Source organism: Triticum urartu, chromosome 3A (assembly GCF_056163025.1).
Source record: "Triticum urartu cultivar PI428250 chromosome 3A, HENAU_Tu73, whole genome shotgun sequence".
NCBI lineage: Eukaryota > Viridiplantae > Streptophyta > Magnoliopsida > Poales > Poaceae > Triticum > Triticum urartu.
This window is the reverse complement of record NC_141875.1, coordinates 208,436,574-208,458,012: the sequence shown is the minus strand read 5'-3', so window position 1 is coordinate 208,458,012 and position 21,439 is coordinate 208,436,574. Positions and strand designations below refer to the sequence as shown.

The following is a 21,439-nucleotide window of genomic DNA, read 5'->3' as shown; positions in this document are numbered from 1 at the left end:
TACATGTCTTGCTGCCCCTACTGTCACTAGGAAAGAACACCGCAAGATTGAATCTAAAGCTAAGCACTTCTCCCATTGGAAGAAAAACCAATCTAGTTGGCCAAACCAAACCGATAGTTCGAAGAGAATTACAAAGATATCAAATCATGCATAAAAGAATTCAAAGGAGATTCAAATAATATTCATAGATAAGCTGATCATAAATCCACAATTCATCGGATCTCGGCAAACACACCGTAAAAGAGTATTACATCGAATAGATCTCCAAGAACATCAAGGAGAACATGGTGTTGAGAATCAAAGAGAGAGAAAAAGCCATCTAGCTACTATCTATGGACCCGTAGGTCTGTGGTAAACTAATCATGCTTCATCGAAAGGGCAATAGAGTTGATGTAGAAGCCCTCCGTGACCGAATCCCACTCTGGTAGGACGCCGAAAAAGGTCCCTAGATGGGATCTCACGGGTACAGAAGGTTGTGGCGGTGGAAAAGTGCTTTCGTGGATGCCTCTGTTGGTTTGGGGATATATGGGTATATATATGTGAAATAATTAGGTCAGGAGGTGCATGAGGGGACCACAAGGTGGGGGGTGCGCCCTACCCCCTGGCGCGCCCTCCGTCCTTGTGGCCGCCTTGTGGCTCCTCCAACTTCATTTCCAAGTCTCCTGCTTGTCTTCTGATCCAAGAAAAATCATTGCGAAGGTTTTATTCCGTTTGGACTCCGTTTGGTATTCCTTTTCTGCGAACTCAAAAATAGGAGAAAAATAGGAACTGACACTGGGCTCTAGGTTAATAGGTTAGTCTCCAAAATAATATAAAATAGCATATTAATGTATATAAAACATCCAAAAACAGATAATATAATAGCATGGAACAATAAAAAATTATAGATACGTTGGAGACATATTAGTGTGACCCGCCCAGGAGGGGCCGGGTTACACTGTTGGCGACTCAAGAATGAAATGCTTAGATGGGCATGAAGAAACATGAAGACTAGAGGCGGTTTAAGAGGCGGGCCTGTTAAAAGCCCAAAACCCGGAGGTGTGAGCCGCCCGATGGTGACTTGTTTAGTAAGGCAAGGTGACTTAGAAACCGAGTTGGTCAAGTTGTGTGATCCGGCTTGGACTCTTGTAAGCCCTGGGGCTCGACCTGTGTATATAAAGGTGAGACCCTGCGGTTGGTTAACTCAAGAAACAATTGATCGATAGCTAGGTCAAGCGATTCCGCTCCCTTGTAATCGATACCCAATCAATACAACACAGAGTAGGACGTAGGCTTTTGCCTCGTTGTGAGGGGCCGAACCTGGGTAAACCTTGCGCCCTTTGTCCCGTTCAACCCCTCAAGCTAACCTAGGTTGCGATGGATCCGCACCTAAGTCCTTTCACAAGGGCATCTACCGTGACAAAACCACGTCACTTCTTTTGATCATGACATGCTGAAGGGTACGATAGGTGTAGTCTTGAGAGACGACAAAGGTAGGTTTATTGCGGGAGGAAATGGAAAGATCAAATATTGTACGGATGTTCTAATGGCAGAAGCTTTAGCCCTCAAATTTGGCGTAACATTGGCACAAAGGGCGGGATGTAATCGCCTAATCATCACTCAGACAATCTGAAGGTGATTGAGACCATGCAGGACGGAGGACAATCAGCGGGTGCAGCGGCGACAATATTTGATGATTGTTTTCACTATGCATGTGATTTTGTCGTGACCAGATTCGAACACTGTAATAGAGAAGCAAACAAAGTAGCTCATGAACTTGCTAGATTAGCTAGATTTTCTGTGACTTCGGATTGGTTTGAAGAGCAACAACAACGACAACAACAACAAAGCCTTTAGTCCCAAACAAGTTGGGGTAGGCTAAGGATTGGTTTGAAGAGCCTATCAATGAAATTGTAGTGATCCTCACAAACGATGTACTGATTATTTCTAATGAATAAAGTCTTGATTTAACTGAAAACATAGCAATAGCAATTGTATGCATGGACAAAGCCATGTGCAATCTCCCCCCATCCTAGCAAATCTTGTATAACTCTGGCACTAATGTCTCCGAGTAAGTCATAAAAAAAGTGTTTTAGCATTTTTTTGGGGTTGTTCCTCCTATTGAAGGACCAACATGTCAGCAAAATATATATTTTCTCAAAACAATGTTGTGTAGCACCCTGCTTGTATAGGATTTCACAAACAATCAGCATAACATGTGCCATTTTTTGTTTGCCAACAACATGTTTCCTCCTCCCCATAGGGCGACTCACAAACGATTAGGTTATTCCTTCACCCCGTTGGCGTCGTCTCCTGTCTGCCATGCCTTTAATGGCCTTTGTGGAGGTGTCATAGGCCTCACTCCCCCACCACCGATGGGAGGGACCACACTCGTGTTCTTGTTAGGTACAACGTCTTGATTGAGATCGTGTGGCGGCGATGATGTCTCTCAGTAGAGTATGAATAATGTCTCCCATGTCCGATCCTTATTTCGATAGTGCGTCTAGCATCGTCAGAAGACGTGTGGAGGTGTGTCTCCGTCGGATAGCACAAGATTCAATCGGTGTCGGTCTTCAGTGGATTTATCTGGATCTAGTATTCGATCGTGTGGTTACAAGTTTGATCCTTCCGATCTATTCTCCCTTCCGATCTATTCTCTTTCATTGGTGATGGTTGTTGCTCCGGCACACTGGTCCTGTGAGGTTGTCACGACGATTTTTCCCTGACTATCTACTACAAGAAGGTTTGCCCGGCTCGCAACGCGCCTTCGACTTGCTTCAATGCTTGTAGTCGTCGTTAGGTGGTCCACAGACTTGGTTGTGATTTTTTTACTTCTAGTGTTCCTTGTATTGCTCTGACTGGTTATGACTAGATCAAAAGTTTCTTTTGCAAAAGAAAAACACCCTAATTGCAAAAAAAATAATGAACAAAGCTCTTTTTTTACCTGCAAAAAACTCTTTTTTTAAGGAGAGGGTCCTTGCCCTGGAGCCTAGACTCAATGAAAAAATTCCTTTGGTGTCAACCAAATGACATCTCGTTTTATATTCCTACTCATAGGATTTGAGATACATATCATCTCATTTTCTACAAAATTCATATTTCTATGATAATTCCATCCTATGAATCAAAAGAGACCCTAGGCTCGGGAGACGACAAGGATTGCTTAGCCCATCCGTCCTCGCCCATGATAAATGAAAGGAAAAGACCCAGCCCCTCAAAAAAAAAACACCCATATAACGGTGCCGTGAACTATCCACACGACCGCGTGGCGGTAGGAATCGTCGCCTTGTCACCCAACCATCCCATATCCGACCCATCCCTTGTCCCAAACCGTCGAACCCTAGCTCGCCTTCGCCTCCAATCTCCCCACCTCGCCGTCGCCATGGGCAAGAAGCGGAAGCTCGAGCCGAAATTCACCTTGGCAGCAAACTCCCCCGCAGCTAAGGCTCCAGCTGCCGCAAAGATCGCCGAGCCGGCAGCTCCTCTCCCCCAGCCCGAAACCCTAGCCGAGTACTACCCCACTTCCTCCCAAACCGTGGCCCAGGAGAGCGGGTCCATCGCTGGGGGCGCGGCGGTGAAGCAGGAGGTGGGCGGCGAGGAGGACGAGTGGGAGGAGGTGGAAGAGGAGGTGGAAGAGGAGGAGGAGGAGGAGGAGGTCGAGGAGGAAGAACAACAGCAGGCGGAGGAGGGGGACAGCGACCCCGCCTCGATCCAGGCGCTTCTGGAGGTGTTCCCCAAGGAGCAGCTCGTCGAGCTCCTCCGCGACGCCGCCGTCCGCCACCGCGACGTGCTCGAGTCCGTCCGCCGAGCGGCCGACGCGGATCCAGCCCAGCGGAAGATCTTCGTCCACGGCCTCGGATGGGACACCACCGTGGACATCCTCACCGAGGCTTTCCGCCCTTATGGTGAGATCGAGGATCTCAAGCTCGTCTCAGACCGTAACACGGGCAAGTGCAAGGGCTACGGGTTCATCCTCTTCAGCCGCCTTTCTGGCGCCCGCGCGGCCCTGCTGGAGCCCCAGAAGAAGATCGGCAACCGCACTACCTCCTGCCAGCTCGCTTCTTTGGGCCCTGTCCCACCTGGCGGTGCGGCCAACAATCCTATGTTGGCTACAGCTCCAGCTCCGGCTCCAGCAGCCTTGATACTACCGCCAGTTTCTGAGTACACACAGCGGAAGATTTTTGTTAGCAATGTTGGCGCAGATATCGACCCACAGAAACTGCTGCAGTTCTTTTCAAAGTATGGTGAAATTGAGGAGGGTCCTCTTGGGCTCGACAAGGCAACCGGGAAGCCAAAGGGTTTTGCTCTGTTTGTTTACAGGACCCTTGAGAGCGCCAAGAAGGCGCTCCAGGAGCCGCACAAGTCATTTGAGGGTGTTATGCTGCACTGCCAGAAGGCAATTGATGGGCCAAAACCCAACAAAGGAGGAGGATATGGTGCCACAACTACAAGTGGGAGGAAGGGCGCTGCTGGCTATGGTGCTAGTAGCCATTCTCTGCCTGGTAGTGTTGGTGCTGGTTATGGGATGGCATCTCCAGCGAGCCTGGCTTCAATGCCTGGGTCTGTACCTGGTGGTCCAGGGATGAATCCTGCACTGGGCCAGGCTTTAACAGCTTTCTTGGCCACCCAAGGGGGAGGGTTGGGTCTGAATAACATCCTTGGAGTTGGTCCTAATAGTTCAGGGATGCCAAATTCAGGGTCTTCTGGAGCTCTTGGTGGTGGCGGTGTACCTGGAATGCCTGGCAGTTATATGGGAGGCTATGGGGGTGGTGGCGGGTATGGTGGTCCACCGGGAGGTCCAGGAAGAAATTACATGGGTCATTAGGTAAGATTTGGTTGGTCAATGTGTCCTAACTGTAGAAGCTACATATAGTTCTGAACTTCTGATATCTGATTTACGTCAAGAAATTACTTTCCTTATTTTTCTTATCCGTTAAGAAGTTAGCTTTGCATTTACAGTTTTACACCGGTATTAGTCTTGCATTTTTATTTACTTATTCTATCTTTTTTGTTTTTTCAAACCATTTTTTCTTAGCATAAGCTGAAATACTCTTAAGCATATGATAGTTCTAAGTTCTCTAATGTGCATTCTGATGAGATCTAGGTTGTGCCTGAATGCATTTGTCTAATTTGCTGCCTTACTGCGGTCCAATATGACAACCTGAACTACAAAATGAAGTTAATGCCTTCTATTAGCCTTTTGAAATTGTAGGTCATCTGTTAAGTAAGGAATCAGTACTTCCTGACAAATTGCTTCTTAGTTTTAGTGATGGTCCTTTCACATGTATTACATTTGTTGCAGAAGAGCTAGCCAAGCTAACATTGATCGACGTTGAGGTTTGAGAAATAAAACTAATATGCTTAAATACTAATAGGTTGGGGCTAGAGCGAAGGTGTTGAAAAATATGGGCTCTGTTTTAGTTTAATGATGCTTGGTTTATGTTTTGTTTGCCTTATTCGATCTTTGAAATTGGCCAAAAGATTCAAGGCTATGGCCTCGCAGTATCCTTGGTAGGTTTGAATGGGTCTCAGTTTGCAAGCAAATAATTTTTGGCAGGCCTTATCATTTTTGTCATCTCACAAACATTGTTTCACATGCATATGCACATTATACATAAGCTTATATGCAGGTTTCAGTGCTTACATAAAGAAATGCTTATTTTAATTACTGCAAACCCTATACTATGAGTTATGCATTTATTTAACAGTACATTTTCTTCTTTTGCATAATCAAATTTGTTTTAAGAGCTATTTCACTTATCTTTATCCATATTGCTATTTGACAGGATGCTTATAACTATTTTTCTGTGGCCAGATGATTCTACGTGTTCCTGCGTCGCACTTATAAACATGCTGTTTTAGGCTGCTTCTCGCAAGTTGCTTACTCTAGCGGTCAAAGTTTTCATAAGAACTTTGATTTCCTCAATCCTATGTTTTCAAAATTGAACAAATCTATGTACAATTATTTAAATTTTTGAAAAGTTACTAGTTGTCTTGTGACCCTATTGTAAAAGACTTTCTATTGATTTAAAGCACCGTGGAATTTTTACTGCATTTTATACAAGAATTTTCAGTCATTATTTTTGGCATTGGTTGAAACCTAATTTGTGTTACTAAAAAAAGTGCCATTTTTTTTGCTATCCTAATTTTCTTGTCACGGTGATACGTTTCTGACCAGAAATGTCGTGTGGATTTATTTCTGAACAAAAAGTTGAATACTGCTTTGTTTACAAAGTAAGCATTTGTTTATTTTGGCCAAGTTTATGATTACTGTGTGATAAAGTTGGTTAAGAAGAATCTTTGGCAGATCTACGAAAATATCAATGTTGCAATTTTAGAAAAGAGGTTGCATTCTCAAATGCGTTTTTTGTCTATCTTGTCGTGCAGTCCAATTTTAGTTGTGTTGGTCTGAGGCCATGGTCGTAAGTACTAAACATGGGACCTTTTAGCAGCGATTTAGACTTTGGCCGTTGACTAATCTTTTGCCTGTGGGCTAGCTAGTAGTTGGAAGTAGGGGGAGGCTTGTTGTTATCGGAGAGGTAGGGCTGTTGGAAGGGTGGGAGGGGCTGGCTTGATTGAACCCTCACAGGAAGACAAGTGCTCATATCTTTGATGTGGAGGACTGCAGCAAAAGGAAGAGGAGGGAAGAAAAGATACAGTTCAAGGTGAGGTGACTAAGTTGCTTTACAACTGGTTAGCACACTCTTATGTTCTTCACTTTTCTGTGTGTGATGTTTTTTTGGGTTTAGTAGTAGAATTGAACTAGGAGCAGGCTGCAGCACACTCTTATATGTGTGTTATCAGTATGTTTAATTGGAAAGGTAGAATAGAACTAGGAGCGGTATTGGATAGTCACACTCTTATATGTATGATATATTATCATCTGTTTAATTTGTGTGTTATCAGTATGTTTAATTGGAAAGGTAGAATAAAACTAGGAGCGGTAATTGGATAGCAGAAATAGTCGCAACACTCTTATATGTATGACATATTATCATCTGTTTAATTTTTACGTGTTTTTAGGAATTATGCACACTACTGAAGTCTGTGTGAGTACATCATAGAAATATGGCTTGTGGAATATAACCTGTTCCTTACCTAGTTTAAACATTGTGGTGGAACAATGAATAGGTGCCTGATAATTAAAAGTAATGGAGGTACATGTTTTGTTATCTCGAGCTTATCCTAGTGCTCCTCACAAACTATTACGAAGATGACGCCTGCATGAAATCTTCAATTTAATCACAATGAACTATTGTTCCATGTGAGTGACAAATATGCTTTTGTAAGATACAAGTAAGTCATAAATTTCGTTAGAGTATTCTTACCTATAAGAGCACATAGCAATTTTCTGATATAAAGTGTGCCTGATGTAATAGGTCATGATTCACTAAGCTGCGTGTTATCAGTTATCTGGCCCAAAGTCTTTATCCAACAAGTTTCTGTAAGTCGTGACGCATCATTGCGCGTCGTTATCTTTCGATCACACGCCATATGTATACAACATTTGTTGTCATCTATCAAGGTTTGCACACAATTTATTGTAATCGGGAACGCCTTGTTGGTTCTGGCGCTAGCCAACCAGCCCACACCAGGTTCGATCTTGGGATCGACTGTTTCATGGGGAGTATGATTGTATGAAGCCCCTCACGTGTATGCCACTCGTGATTGCGATGTGAGTTCGTTTGTAAGTTCAGATGCTAAATCTGTATGCAGGCGAAGAAAAAAGAAAAATCAAATCAACGTAGTCGCTCAAGTCTTATCCTATTCCGGAGGGAATACGATAAAATTTCCTCGATGTAAATCAACGTAGTCGTTCCGTCTCTAGAGATGGTGATAAAATTTCCTCAATGTAAATCAACGTAGTCGCTCAGTCTCTAGAGATGGTGCTAACGAGTAATGTAAAAAATGTATAAACTCTGATATGGCTGCGAATTACTCCATCTGTTCATGTTAGAATAAATCCGAGGCACTCCGTCCATCTACTGAGGACCAAGCAATCACACAAGGCACGACACCGAGATTTGTTAACGAGGTTCACCATCATGGCTACATCCCTGGGGCCTGACTACGGGCGCTCCTCCCCGTGACACCGTCACAATACCGCACCCCGGCCGCCCGGGCGCCGGCACACGCCGCCGGTTCCCCCGCGTGCCCGTGCTATTATGTTGGCATAGGTTACATCGTGTGTCTACCCCCGCTATATATGAGAGGTCTAGGATACAGGTGTCCTATTAGGACACAACTCCTACCCTGTTTACACATAGTCCAAAACCAAGTCCAACTGTAACCTACCTTGTACAATAATATTCGACACAATTCTAACAAACTCCACCTTGGCGAATATTCTCCACCACCTTGGATTCATCCATGCGTCAAACCTCCATGTACATTGGACTTGAGATACGTCATGAGCACCGCTGCTACTCCCAGACTCCATGTGACTCCACCTGCAATTGTAGTCCCTTCTCGTCTTCATCACAGTCAACACTCGAGTAAAAATTAAGTTCCTTGTTACTCTACTTTGTGCTCCCAACTTTCGGAGAATCCGTTCAACACCATCACACACCGACCACTGTCTGCATGAAAATGAACAACTCACATATTGGACGTCAAATATAAGAGTTACCTGAACTCAACGTCACCGCTCTTTCTTGACTGCTTGTCTGAAACTTGAAAGAATTTCACCGTCACCTTGTGTCACCCTGAGTCAAATTCGCAGTTGTCTCACCCTTCTTCCGGATAGTCTCTGACATGTCCCACCGCTATAGCACTCCGCCTCCTTCTGTATTTGTCATCCGCACTTTGCCATGTGCACTGAACGCCACAGAATATACGGCCATGTACTCTCTCAGCTTTTGACAATTCCAGACTCTCCGTCACTTTCTCAGATTCTCCATGGTCAACTCCTGTCCATCAACCGGCACCGATAGACCTAGTCACCAACTTGAATCTGGTACTCGTCAACACTGCTTCAGCACCCCTGCACACTTTGTCTGACCACGTGTCTTACCACCAGTGCCTTGGCCTGTCGCTGTGTCCCGTGCTTACCGCACACCTCGCCGCTATTACCGCATTGAGCCTCTGCTGTCCTGGTCGAGTCTCCCGGGTAGCTAGCCCCCACTGCCTCAACCCCCACTGCAGAGAACCACCGATCATCATCGACCGATGCCGAGTATCACGTCTCCATCAGACCACTGGTACCCAGTCCAATCCACGTGTCTCTCGCTATCCCACTGAAATAGGCTTCGACTCTCTGTCGACTTACGCCGTAGCCCCTCCATCAGCACAGAGTGAAGTCTTCCACCAAACCTCGGCTCCACCTTCAACATGACTCCATGTAGCTGCGCCATGCTACCCCTACACCCTGTCGTCTTCAAGCTCGCATGTGTACACAACCTTGAATTAACCCTGCGCCATAGTCCGTCGAAGCCGCACAAGCCCTCAGGCCTGCACCACGTGTTTCCACGCCCCAGAAGTCGGCCACCATCAGCATCACGCTCCTATGTCGTCGTCGCTGAAATCACCGCCGTCTTCTGCTTTGACCGACATCCCCGCCGATCCGTCAGACAGTCTAGTCCGACCCAGCCGAAATTAACCGACTGCAATCATGCTCCACCCCGCATCTTGTCCGCCCGCACGTCTCAGTGCATTGCTTGACGCCCTGTGTCTGCATAATCCCTCACGACGCGCTCCAGGCTCCACAAGCCTTATACGCACGTCGCCCTTGCCGCACACGCCATCTTCCATGGACTTGCGACCGCGCCTTTATTTTCTGTACCGTGCACTTCTACCATCCCGTACATACATGTACCTGTACCAAGCAAATAGAGCCAATTGAAGAATCCCTCCAGTAGCCTTCTCGTGCGCACAAGATCAAAAAATCCCCGTTCATCCTTGCTCACGTGCAGCCCCGAAGCTTCTCCTTTCCTACTTTTTCTTTGCTTCCGATAGAAATATACACACAGATACCTGACGCCTTTTTTCCTTTAACAAATCTCGCACGCACTTGCATCCTTCGGCTGCACCCCATACGTACTTGACCCTGAGTCACAGCTCCTGGCTGCACCAACGCCGTGGGCCACTTGCTCACGCCACGAGCCCTCCTGCGCGCATACTGTTGGGCAGTACCTGTGCGCAATACTCGATTCTGGCCAGCTTCGGCCTTGCCCCTACTGCAGCCACATCAGCCGCACCGCCATGGGCCTCCACTGCTGCACTCACCAGCCGCCGTTACCGCACGCATCGTGCGCTAGGGCTACGCAGCCGCCGTCTCCAGCAGTCATAGCACATACACGTCCGCTGACGCTCGCCCGATCGATCACGTGATTGACTGCCGCACGTCTCGCCGCTGCACAATCGATCTGCTATAGCACACGTACACGGTCACACCAGCAACCCACCGAGATCGCCCATCGCCTGTCCGTACGTGGCCCAACTCGCGGCATCGCTGTAGCGTACTCCGCGCCTCGTGCCATGAGAACCTACGCGAATCGATCTGGCTCGCCTTCCGCGCTGTGCCGCCGCTTCCACATCTGATCTGATCCCGCCGAGGAACACGCAGTAATGAGCGACAACCTGCTTCGGCCCATGCATCTGCTTCCGATCGCTTCAGTACTCGCTGACTTCTCTGATCGCTTTCCTGTTGCACGTAGAGACTATACCGATCTATGTCGAACTTTCCTCCTCTAGATCAACACCACCGCCTCAAATCGAACCTTGCTCATGATACCACTTGTTAGAATAAATCCGAGGCACTCCGTCGATTTACCGAGAACCAAGCAATCACACAAGGCACGACACTGAGATTTGTTAACGAGGTTCACCATCATGGCTACATCCCCGGGGCCTGACTACGGGCGCTCCTCCCCGTGACACCGTCACAATACCGCACCCCGGCCGCCGGGGCGCCGGCACACGCCGCCGGCTCCCCCGCGTGCCCGTGCTATTATGTTGGCATAGGTTACATCGTGTGTCTACCCCCGCTATATATGAGAGGCCTAGGATACAGATGTCCTATTATGACACAACTCCTACCCTGTTTACACATAGTCCAAAACCAAGTCCAACTGTAACCTACTTTGTACAATAATATTTGACATAATTCTAATAGTTCCTGTCTTTGTCTTTGGAGAAATTCCACTATGGACCATATATATTCAGTCGTATGTGATCGATAGTGAATCTCTACAAACACTTCCATTTAAGAACGGAGAGAATAGTAAACTATTACTCCGTACTATCTAGAGATGGGGCCGTCAAATCATAATTTCAAATAAATAGTAATAAACGACCAGCAAATATTTATACTCCCTTCGTCCTAAAATTTTTGTCTTAGATTAGTCTAGATACAAATGTATCTAATACTAAAACATGACTTGATACATTCATATTTAAACAAATCTAAGACAAAAATTTTGAGACGGAGGGAATACAATCTATAGTACCAAAATATAAGATGCTTTTATTATTCAAGAACTGCAAAAATATCTTATACTCCTCCGTAAACCAATATAAAAATGTTCATATATAGAGGTAGTATTAAGCATCCAACAAAAATATGTATAATACAATAATATTCAAAATTTTGAAAGCTTATATGGAGCTACAATTTTGGCATCGGCTGGACAACTAGAATAGTCGTTTATGATAAAAAAAACTTATCTTTTAGGCCCCGTTTGGAACAAGAAATTTTGCAGGAATTTCATAGGAATGGAATTCCTATAGGAATCCTTCCTTCACATTTTGGATGATTTTAAATATTTGCTCAAACCTTAAGCTTTCACTTTCTTTGTGAAATCCAATGCAACATGTGTATTTCTCCTCTTCCCTTTCTCTCCTAAAGAAACAATTCCTGCAAATGTGTGCTCCCTATGCCTCCTTCCCCACTTTCCTAGTGGATCGATTTTTATTAGCCATTTCATTTACTTCCCTAATTTGTATTTTGAGGCTCAACTTTTTTATCAGCGAAAAGGCCAAGTTTCTTTTGAGCGAACATGTTGTACGCCAGTGCATGAATCTCAAACCAAGATACGTGACAATCATTGTCCGCTTATATGCACCCATCTGAGCGAATTACAGCTGACGGCACTAATCGATTCACTCAAGATGACAATTTGAGCGAACACATCTGGGGTACCAAATTCTGTTTCTATAATATGACAATTTTCACCAGTTTTGATGAAGACATGACTATCTTGGATACGATCAAAGATATTGCATACATGCATATTTGTCAGGTGATTTCTAGTGCAAACTATTCAATAATCTATTTATGTCATACAGAACAAAAATACTTCATACACTTTTGTGTTTTGTCTAATCGCAGGTGTATGGGACATTTGTACAATCCATATATGAAGATAAGGGAAAATGAGAAGTTTAGGTTATGTTCAAAAAGTCCTCTCGCATCACTTTTGGCCCAAGAGAAGATAAGAGTCCAAGTCTCATGTTTTGGATTCAGATTCGGACTACACAAACATACCTGACTCAAAACGCCAACAACTTTTTCAGACTCCGAATTGGGTGATATTTTTTTTGTTGGAAAGTAGATTTCGTGCTCTTTCCAATCCAATTGGATTCACCTTCAAATTCGTCCGGGGCATTGAGATATCGACGAAATAATCTGACGCTGCAGTAGAATCCGAGTCAAACAACAAGTCCAAAGGTGTTGCATCACCTCCACTTGGGCCCATGAGCCTTGTACGACCTAGGGTTGGTTTTATGCTGCCTTGGAATGTCCTCTCACCTCCTTGGCCGCCACCCCTTGCTCCTATATAAGTAGATCCATCTAGTAACTTTTTCCTTAGGATTTGTTTAGTTAAAAGTTAGCCATTGCAACTTCTTGTATTTCGTTTGTGTCCAACGACCAGACCAAGACCGCTTACAGATCCCCACCATTATCAATACTTCATATATATTTGCAATATTCAGATTGCTTTATCATATTCTTGCTCGTTCTTCGATTGCTTGCTGGAATAGACCTTCGTGGTCAGGCTGGCCGTGTTTCCGGCATCGTCAGTAACCTCAGGAGATTGGTTTAGCGATTGCTAAGGCGCAACGTCATGCGCGTTTGTAATCGGATCGTCAAAATCGTCTCCACCAAATCGATAGTTATCATCTCATCGAAAGATCGGGACACCCTCGCCTCTATCAAATTCCCTTAGATGTAGCATGGCAATTTTTCTTTTGCCAGCATGACAAATCAGAACAAAGTTGTAAGTGCATCTAGTGCCACCCCTAGTTGGTTTTGGAGTATTGACGACAAACCTGGTTGAGGGACTAATGTGTTTGTGAGAATTGCAGGATAACACAGGTAGTAGTCCCTCATTGATTCGATTTACCTACCGGAGATGACCCTAAAAATGTGTGAAGACATTGAAGACTATGGTCGTATGTGAAGATATTCACATTGAAGACTATGACATGAGAAGACATCGCATGAAGACTATGGAGCGCGAAGACATAGTTGTTTCGCAGTTTCATTTTCTTCTTTGTTGAGTCATAGGAACCATCGTACCGTTAAGTGGGGTCCAAGTGAACATAGTCAGAATGACTAAAGTGATGCTCAACCAAATCCTAAGTCTTCGAGCGAAGACAATGAGAGCAAATTTTATCCAGAGCTGGATAAGTCAGCTTTACTTGTAGCCCAAGTTAAGTTGTCGCGTGTGTTTGAAATCTGACCGTTGGAACACGTGTCAGTTCCTTAGTGACCCAGGGTCATTTCGGACAAATCAGGTCGGGTTGCCTAGTGGCTATAAATAGCCCACCCCCTACACCATAAATTGGTGGCTGCTGAGAGTTAGTGCACGACTTTTGTCGTTTGAGAGCAACCCACCTCGAAGCCTTTGAGAGAGAAATCCTTGCGAGGACAAAGCCTTAAACACTCAGAGCCAAAGAGTGTTAGGCATCATTGAAGTCTTCCTGTCTGTGTGATCTGAAGACTTGTTACACTTGAGGACTGTGAATCCTCCAGCCGGTTAGGCGTCGCGTTCTGAGCATCCAAGAGTCATTGTGGATCGCCGGTGAACGAAGTCTGTGAAGGTTTGGAAGTCTACCTTGAAGACTTACCTGAGTGATTGGGCGAGGACTGTGTGTCCTTAGCTCAAGGGGAATAAGGTGAAGACACGGTTTTCTGAGTTAAATCTCAGCCTCTCTAACCAGACGTACAGTTGTCACAGCAACTGGAACTGGTCCAACAAATCCCTTGTCTTCACCAAGCAACTGATTCTATCCATCCCTTCTCTTATTTACAGTTGGTCCTTGTGAAGTCATTGCTTGCTTGCATTATCTGTTTGTCTTTACTGTGTGACTGTTTGTTCTGATTGGCTTCATACTATCTTCCATCCTGATTCATACTGCCTAGCTGTTAATAGTCTTCGTGCTTTCACTTCTTTGAATACTTGACTATGGCTTGCCTAGTCTAGTCTACCTTCTGCTGCATGTTAATAGGTTCATTTCTATCGTTTGTCTTTGAAACTTTCATGTTTTGAAGACTTTCATAAAAGTCGCCTATTCAACCCCCTTCTAGTCAATAACTAGCACTTTCAATTGGTATCAGAGCAAGGTACTCCCTTGTTCTGTGTGATTCGGTTTAACCACCTGGAGTTTTAGCTATGTCGACTGCAGGGATAATCAAAGTCTCCGCTGTGTTTTCCGTCTTCGATGGAACTGAATATCCCTACTGAAAGAATAAGATGCCAAGGCTGGTGAAGGTGTGCTTGAAGCCATTGATGTCGACCTCTGGTATGTCGTCAAGAATGGCGTTCCCAAGGCTGGTGAATGTGTCACCGCTGCTGATGTCAAGAAGTTCGTTCAACTTGATTCCACTACCAAGAGCATAATCTGTGGTCATCTGACCAAAGGACAGTATGGCCGTGTGAGTGCTCTGGAAACATCAAAGCTAGTCTGGGACTGGCTCTCCAAGGTCAACGAAGGCGTTTCAACCCAGAGAGATCAAAGGATAAGTGTTCTTCACAACCTCTTCAACCGCTTCAAGAGAAACGATAATAAGAATGTTCAGCTCATGGTTGATCGCCTCACTGATATCACAAATGAGCTTCAAGCACTCGCCGCCACTAAGATCACCAAGCATGAAATCGTCAAGACGCTCCTAAGATCTCTTGACAGCTCATTTGACACCCTAACTTGATGATTCAAGAACGCCCTGACTTCAAGACGCCCGATCCGTCTGACATACTTGAAAGGCTCAACACACATGAGTTTCAGCTTACTGAGAAAAGCTTGCCTAGTGTAGTCTACCTTCCGCTGCATGTTAATAGGTCCATTTCTATCGTTTGTCTTCGAAACTTCCATGTTTTGAAAACTTTCATAAAAATTGCCTATTCACCCTCCCTCTAGTCGATAACTAGCACTTTTAGAAGTTAACATTTTATTTTTTAAGTCGGCAATTCTTCATGAAGCAGCATGGCAAGTCCCGAAAACGCATGACAATTACTATGCCACCGTATGACAAATTCCTGACAATCTTTTCTGATGGCATGGTATTTTTTTCTTTATAACATGACAAATATATCTATTTTGTCATGGCAATTCTCGAGCATTCGCGCTTGGGTGACCTCGGTAAGGGAGCGCCGACGCATTCATAGGATCCATATATTAAGTAGCACATAAACTTTAAAAAACACCCTTACAAAAAAAACATAAGTTTTTTGGGGTGTCGAAGACTTATTTCTCATGCCACTTTTTCGGCCTCCATTTTGGCGGAGAAGATTCGCTGAAATCCATGAGCATGTAGAACCAACGTTTGGGAACCCATTGATATAGACCTCATCATCGAAAGCGACCCACTTAGCAGATTCCATCCCGAAGAAGAAAACGTCGGAGATGGCCTATACAACGTCCTAAGTCCGTCCATATGGGGTAGGGGGATACAAATCTCACACGTTCCCTGACGAGCCTGAGACTGGCCAACTATCATCGATCGAAACTTGAGCTTGAACACAAGACGTATAGCCACAGATAGCGTGACTGAGACAAACCTACATGAGAGAAATAATCGGATCTGGGGACACATAATCTTCCGCACTCCTCTCAACGATACGAAGAAGCGCCGTCAAACCGAGGATGAGGCGGGGGACTTTATTCCATGTCGATGCCTCCGCCATCGTCTTGCCACCACTGATCGGAGACATACCCCTACCTTTACTCCTAACTCCGCCTCCATTGGACCGAAGTCGTGGGGTCACCACCCTCTCCCATCACAGGAGTGACAGACAGAGGGGTAGGAGGCCCTTGGTTTCGACGGGGAGCTAGGTTAGATAGGCTGCCGTCTCTAGTGGCTGGAGGAGGATGAGGAAAAGAAAGCTTTGGAGCACATAGCACATATATCTGCTCTTATTTTGAGGTTTATTTTGAGCATTAACAAAATCATGCTATATGAGATGTATGCCATAAATGTATGTTGAAGCCATATTTCAAAGGAGTTTCTAGTGATATAAGTTTGTATGGTAACTGTATAATTTTGATCTTGTTGACGATCAAAGTAAATTTTAAAATGCGAATTAAGCCTTATATATCTAGATGGAGTGAATACTCTGTTTATAAGATATTTTGGTCTTGCTGTTTTGCATCTTATTTCATAATAAGTTGGCTTTGTGTATTCGCAGCTGGAAATCCCAGGAGATAAACATTTCTTGTCACCTTTGAGTCCTGGCAGGTTTCTTTTTATTTATAATATTTATTACTCCCTCCATATCATAATATAAGAGCATTTTTAACCTACACTAGTGTATTCTTAGGGCTCCTTTGATTCAAAAGAATTCTATAGGATTTCTGAAGGATTGAAATCCTTAAAAAAAATTCCTATGTTGGTCCTTTGATTCATAGGATTGGATCCCATAGGAATTTTTTCTATGGAATCTTTTGTACTACATTTCATAGGAAATCTAACATCCACTCCAACCTCTTTTTACAATTCCTTTGCTTTTCCTGTGCCATCAAACACTCCATGCTAATCCTGTAGGATTCATGTGTGCATGCCACTCCAACCCTATACTTTTCCTATTCCTACGATTTGAAAATCCTGCGAATCAAAGAGGGCCTTATATTGTGAAACAGAGGGAGTAGAAGACATTCATTTTCATAAAAAAATAAGAAAGAAAGTTTTTAAAAACCAGCGTGATGTGATAAGTAGTAAAGGAAAATAAAATAAAGAGCGGAGAGAAGAAAACTTCAAAAGAAGTTCCATAAAAAGGAATATCAGGAAAGAAGCGCAAAAGACCAGAGGCAAAGAAACGGCGACCAGATGGCGGAAGTGAAATCGACCGCCGGGGACGTCATGGACGCGGCGGCCAGCAGCGCCGGGCAGAGCGCTACCAGGGTGGCTGATCTGCTCCGTGGGTTCCTCGCCGTGCAGCAGCGCCGCGCCGAGGCTTACTCCAAGCTCCGAAGGTACTGTTGCCCTGCCCCCACCCTCCCTCGACCCCCCTCAACCCTAGACCTGCACTCGAGCACCCCGAAGCAGGAGCGCGGGCCGCGCGTGGCACGCTGCGCGAGGGCCCGGCCGGGGTAGCGGTCCATGGCATAGAGAGCGTCTTCCTCGGCGCCGGGGTGGTTGGGGACGGATCAATCCTGGCGTCGAGGGGAAACACACACGAATGCATGGGTGGGCAATATATTTGTTAGATTTACGCGAGAATTTTCCCCATCAATCAAGAAAGAAAATAAGCGAATAGAGGTTAGGTGCTGGAATAGTTTGATACAATTATTTCTTTTCTTTTCAAGATCATATCGGATGCTCTCTTGAACAGTTTAAATGACTCTGCCACGAGTGTTGTATAGTTGTATTTATACGTTTTGCACTGTTCCCATTGTCTACGGCTCATCCTACAAGTGGGAGTGGGGAGGGAGAGTTGGAAAATGTTGTGTGATGAAAATCCGAGATACTTTTTGTAGCTAAAAGAAAAACTGGTTTTGCGATAACCATGTCCATCACTCTGTTTGCAGTAGGCTCTCTTCTGTTGGAAATCTAGATTAGGCCTCATTTTTGTGATCATACAGTAATGCTACAAAAGAAAATATCTCTGTATTTGGACTTAAGCAAGATAACGAAAAGATAATCTTCATATGTCCTGATAGCAGTATCTTAACATCAATAGTGGAGTTCTGTCTGCCAATGCACACCGCTGACGACTATTCTATAAACCATTGTTGGCGTATGCTGGGCAATTAGAAATTCTAATTGTTTTGCAAGATGCTGGTTTATAATCATGTATGGTTAAGAACTGTGGTTGTTGCTCTGGCTGTAAAATACACCTGTGCTAGCTGTGCATGCTTAGCTTAGCTTTGGATAGTGCGTTGTAAATATTATATCTGAAGATCATTGCATGAAAACTACCTTCCTATTTAAGTTCATGAATTTGATCACTTAAACTATGAAAGTTTTGCAGTGGGTTTTCTGAATATATGGCTAATGGAGGTGAATGTGCTTATCAACAACTATGTGGGAATGTTACAGCCGAATTTAATGATTGCTCAACACAGGTTAAATGCTTTACTCATACATTTTTATCATAAAAGGTGAGATATCTAATATTGCTTACTACAGATTCTTGAAATGGTGTCCCTCCTCTCAAAGCCAATTTTTTGTCGTGGAGATCTTGCCAACTTATTGAAGGATGTGCAAGCATGTGAGAGAGATAAGTTGCAGCTGGTATGCTTTCAATAACTCCTGTATTGCTGTATGGACTCCAATATAATTCGATGTTCATAAAAAGCTGTATAAAAACACCAGTATACCAAATTTATGTTTTATTTGATTATGGTGACATTATTTTGTTCTGACCTGAGGAAGTTAATTATGGAGATGCAACTGGACAGATGAGAGATTAAAGTTGGCTCTTCTGTGCTGTCATTCTAATCGTTTTACTACATGTCAAGTTTACCTTTTCAACAACAACATCAAAGCCTTAGAGTCCAAAACAAGTTGGGTAGGCTAGAGCTGAAACCCATAAGATCTCGAAACCAAGTCATGGTTCTGGCATGTGGATAGCTAATTCCACGCACCCCTGTCCATGGCTAGTTCTTTGGTGATATTCCAGTCCTTCAGATCTCTCTTTACGGACTCCTCCCATGTCAAGTTTGGTCTACACCGACCTCTCTTGACATTATCAGCACTTTTGACCGTCCGCTATGCTCTGGCGCTTTTGGAGGCCTGCATTGTATATGCCCGAACCATCTTAGACACTGTTGGACAAGCTTCTCTTCAATTGGTGTTACCCCAACTCTATCATGTATTACCTCCGTCCCAAATTAGTTGTCTTAGATTTGTCTAGATACAGATGTATCCAACACTAAAACGTGTCTAGATACAGCCGCATCTAGACAAATCTGAGTCAACTAATTCAGGACGGAGGGAGTATATCATTATTCCGGACCCAATCCTTTCTTGTGTGACCACATATCCATCTCAACATGCGCATCTCCGCTACACCTAATTGTTGGAAATGTCGTCTTTTAGTTGGCCACCATTCAGCGCCATACAATATCGTAAGTTGAATCCCCGTCCTATAGAACCCACCTTTTACCTTTAGTGGCACTTTCTTGTCAGTCTCACAGAGGAAGCCAGAAGCTTGGCGCCACTTCAGCCATGCATCTTTGATTCGATGGCTTACATCTTCATCGATACCACCATCCTTCTACAAATTTGATCCCAAATATCTAAAGGTGTCCTTTTGAGGTACCACCTGCTCATCAAGGTTTACCTCCTCGTGCCTGTAGTACTGAAACTGTACCTCATGTACTCAGCTTTAGTTCTACTAAGCCTAAAACCTTTCAATTCTAAAGTCTGTCTCCACAAAACTTTCTATTAACCCCTGTCCGGCTATCGTTGACTGGCACCACATCGTCCGCAAAGAGGATACACCATGCGATATCTCCTTGTATATCCCTTCTGAGCTCATCCATCATCACCAACGCAAAAAGATAAGGGAGCTGACCCTTGGTGCAGTCCTATTTTAATCAGAAAGGCATCGGTGTCGTCATCACTCGTTCGAACACTTCTCACAACTTTATTGTACATGTCCTTGATGAGGATAATGTACTTTGTTGGGTCTTTGTGTTCTCCAAGGCCCACCATATGGCATTCCGCAGTATATTATCCAAGTCAACGAACACCATATGCAGGTCCTTCTTTTACCTTTATCATTAGGGAAAATTGAATTAGCACCTCAAACCGATAAGACTTGTCTATTTTCATTTGCAATCATTGTTTGAACAGCGACATCCATCTATGCATCCATTCAGTTGTCTCACAGGGATAAGTTGGTTTGCGCATGATAGTATCTGCTCTAATAGCATGATCGCCACTCCGATCTCGTTCTTCGATAGTACTTCGCCTGCTTTACTGATGTTAGTGCTTTATTAATACATTCTTCTCTATCGGCATTACCTGGATTTAAATTTATACTATGTTTTGCGACAAATGCAACCTCTGTTGTTATCATCATCTTGCATACTGTTTTTGCTGCACTTTTTTAGTCGAATATTCCCCCAGTCATTTGTCAGCTTGTTCATTATGTTTCTGGTTGGTTGGATCAGACAGCTAGGATTCAGGTGTTGAAGAAGGCTGGCCGTCCTTCGGAACGCCTGGTAAACCATGAGCACTGCAGGTCAAGCAGCACGTCCCAGCATGTGTGTGCAAACCTTAAGGAGATAACCGAGGCTTCAGGCACTGAGGACGCAGAGGCGGACGCAGAGTACGATGCCGCTCTGAAGGAGGCAATACAGGGCATTCAAGAGGCAGTGACTAGCATAAACGAGCATATGGAGGAAGTGCGGTACGAGATCGACGCCCTCGGGGCTGACACGGTTGACAGCAGGCTGAGTGAAGTCGAGGAAGCGTTCCCGGATGCTCTGTTGATAGAGTAGAAGAGTGCTGAAGTCTTAGGCCAGGGAAGGGTTTCTATTTGGGGAGTTAGAGCTGTTTTCATATTGTTTATTTTCGCGACAAGTGAAATTGGATAGCCTGTTTCTACTAACAACAAACAATATTAGCGTGCTAGCTATTTGAAAGAGGTGATATGAATATTTTATTTTAGCTAATGTGTGGTGGTGTTATTTCAAATTTTGTCCGGAGCTCTTGCGTGCGCGCTTGACGAGTCCTGTAATCCGGATCTGAACGGGGTCCAACGATGTCTCTTGCTCAACCGAACTGCCCTCTCCTAGTTCTAGACTCCTACCCAGAGATAATTGCACCTATAGTCCTCATACTCGCTGGCTACATCCACTTCAGTCCTGGAACTTGCGTGTTGCATCGATACGGTCCCGGTACATGAAAATACGTTCTCAATACAGTCCCTGAGATTGAAATGCCAGACCTGGCTCTACACGTGCACTACGTATAACACACTTCGCTGTATGCCACGTCAGCCTGGGCCTCACATGTCAGGTAGGACCCACCAGTTAGCTTGAGGCCCACCCATTATTTCGCAAATTGCCC

The 21,439-nt window shown here is 44.6% G+C and overlaps 2 protein-coding genes across 3 annotated transcripts; both read left to right on the top strand.

Annotated features, from left to right (window-relative positions):
* The first annotated feature begins 3,217 nt into the window (after window positions 1-3,217).
* On the top strand, window positions 3,218-6,033 carry LOC125543634 (RNA-binding protein P). Of its 2 annotated transcripts, none has more exons than XM_048707046.2 (2): window positions 3,218-4,804; window positions 5,795-6,033. In XM_048707046.2, exon 1 carries the CDS (start codon window positions 3,362-3,364, stop codon window positions 4,802-4,804), a length of 1,443 nt encoding a protein of 480 aa, XP_048563003.1. In that variant the 5' UTR covers window positions 3,218-3,361; the 3' UTR covers window positions 5,795-6,033. The 2 variants fall into 2 exon arrangements, with proteins under 2 accessions (XP_048563003.1, XP_048563004.1); XM_048707047.2 differs by having other exon boundaries at window positions 5,766-6,033.
* An 11,124-nt stretch (window positions 6,034-17,157) lies between these two features.
* On the top strand, window positions 17,158-21,064 carry LOC125546783 (DNA repair REX1-B protein). Its single transcript, XM_048710914.2, has 4 exons — window positions 17,158-17,391; window positions 18,390-18,483; window positions 18,548-18,652; window positions 20,539-21,064. Exons 1-4 carry the CDS (start codon window positions 17,246-17,248, stop codon window positions 20,866-20,868), a joined length of 675 nt encoding a protein of 224 aa, XP_048566871.2. The 5' UTR covers window positions 17,158-17,245; the 3' UTR covers window positions 20,869-21,064.
* Window positions 21,065-21,439: the final 375 nt, after the last annotated feature.

What these genes read in the sequence shown, in the direction of transcription:
- LOC125543634 (XM_048707046.2), top strand. Translation starts at nt 3,362, where the DNA reads ATGGGCAAGAAGCGGAAGCTCGAGCCGAAATTCACCTTGGCAGCAAAC.
- LOC125546783 (XM_048710914.2), top strand. Translation starts at nt 17,246, where the DNA reads ATGGCGGAAGTGAAATCGACCGCCGGGGACGTCATGGACGCGGCGGCC. An exon ending in TTAATGATTGCTCAACACAG is followed by an intron (nt 18,484 to 18,547) that starts GTTAAATGCTTT and finishes TGCTTACTACAG; the next exon opens with ATTCTTGAAATGGTGTCCCT. An exon ending in AGAGAGATAAGTTGCAGCTG is followed by an intron (nt 18,653 to 20,538) that starts GTATGCTTTCAA and finishes TGGTTGGATCAG; the next exon opens with ACAGCTAGGATTCAGGTGTT.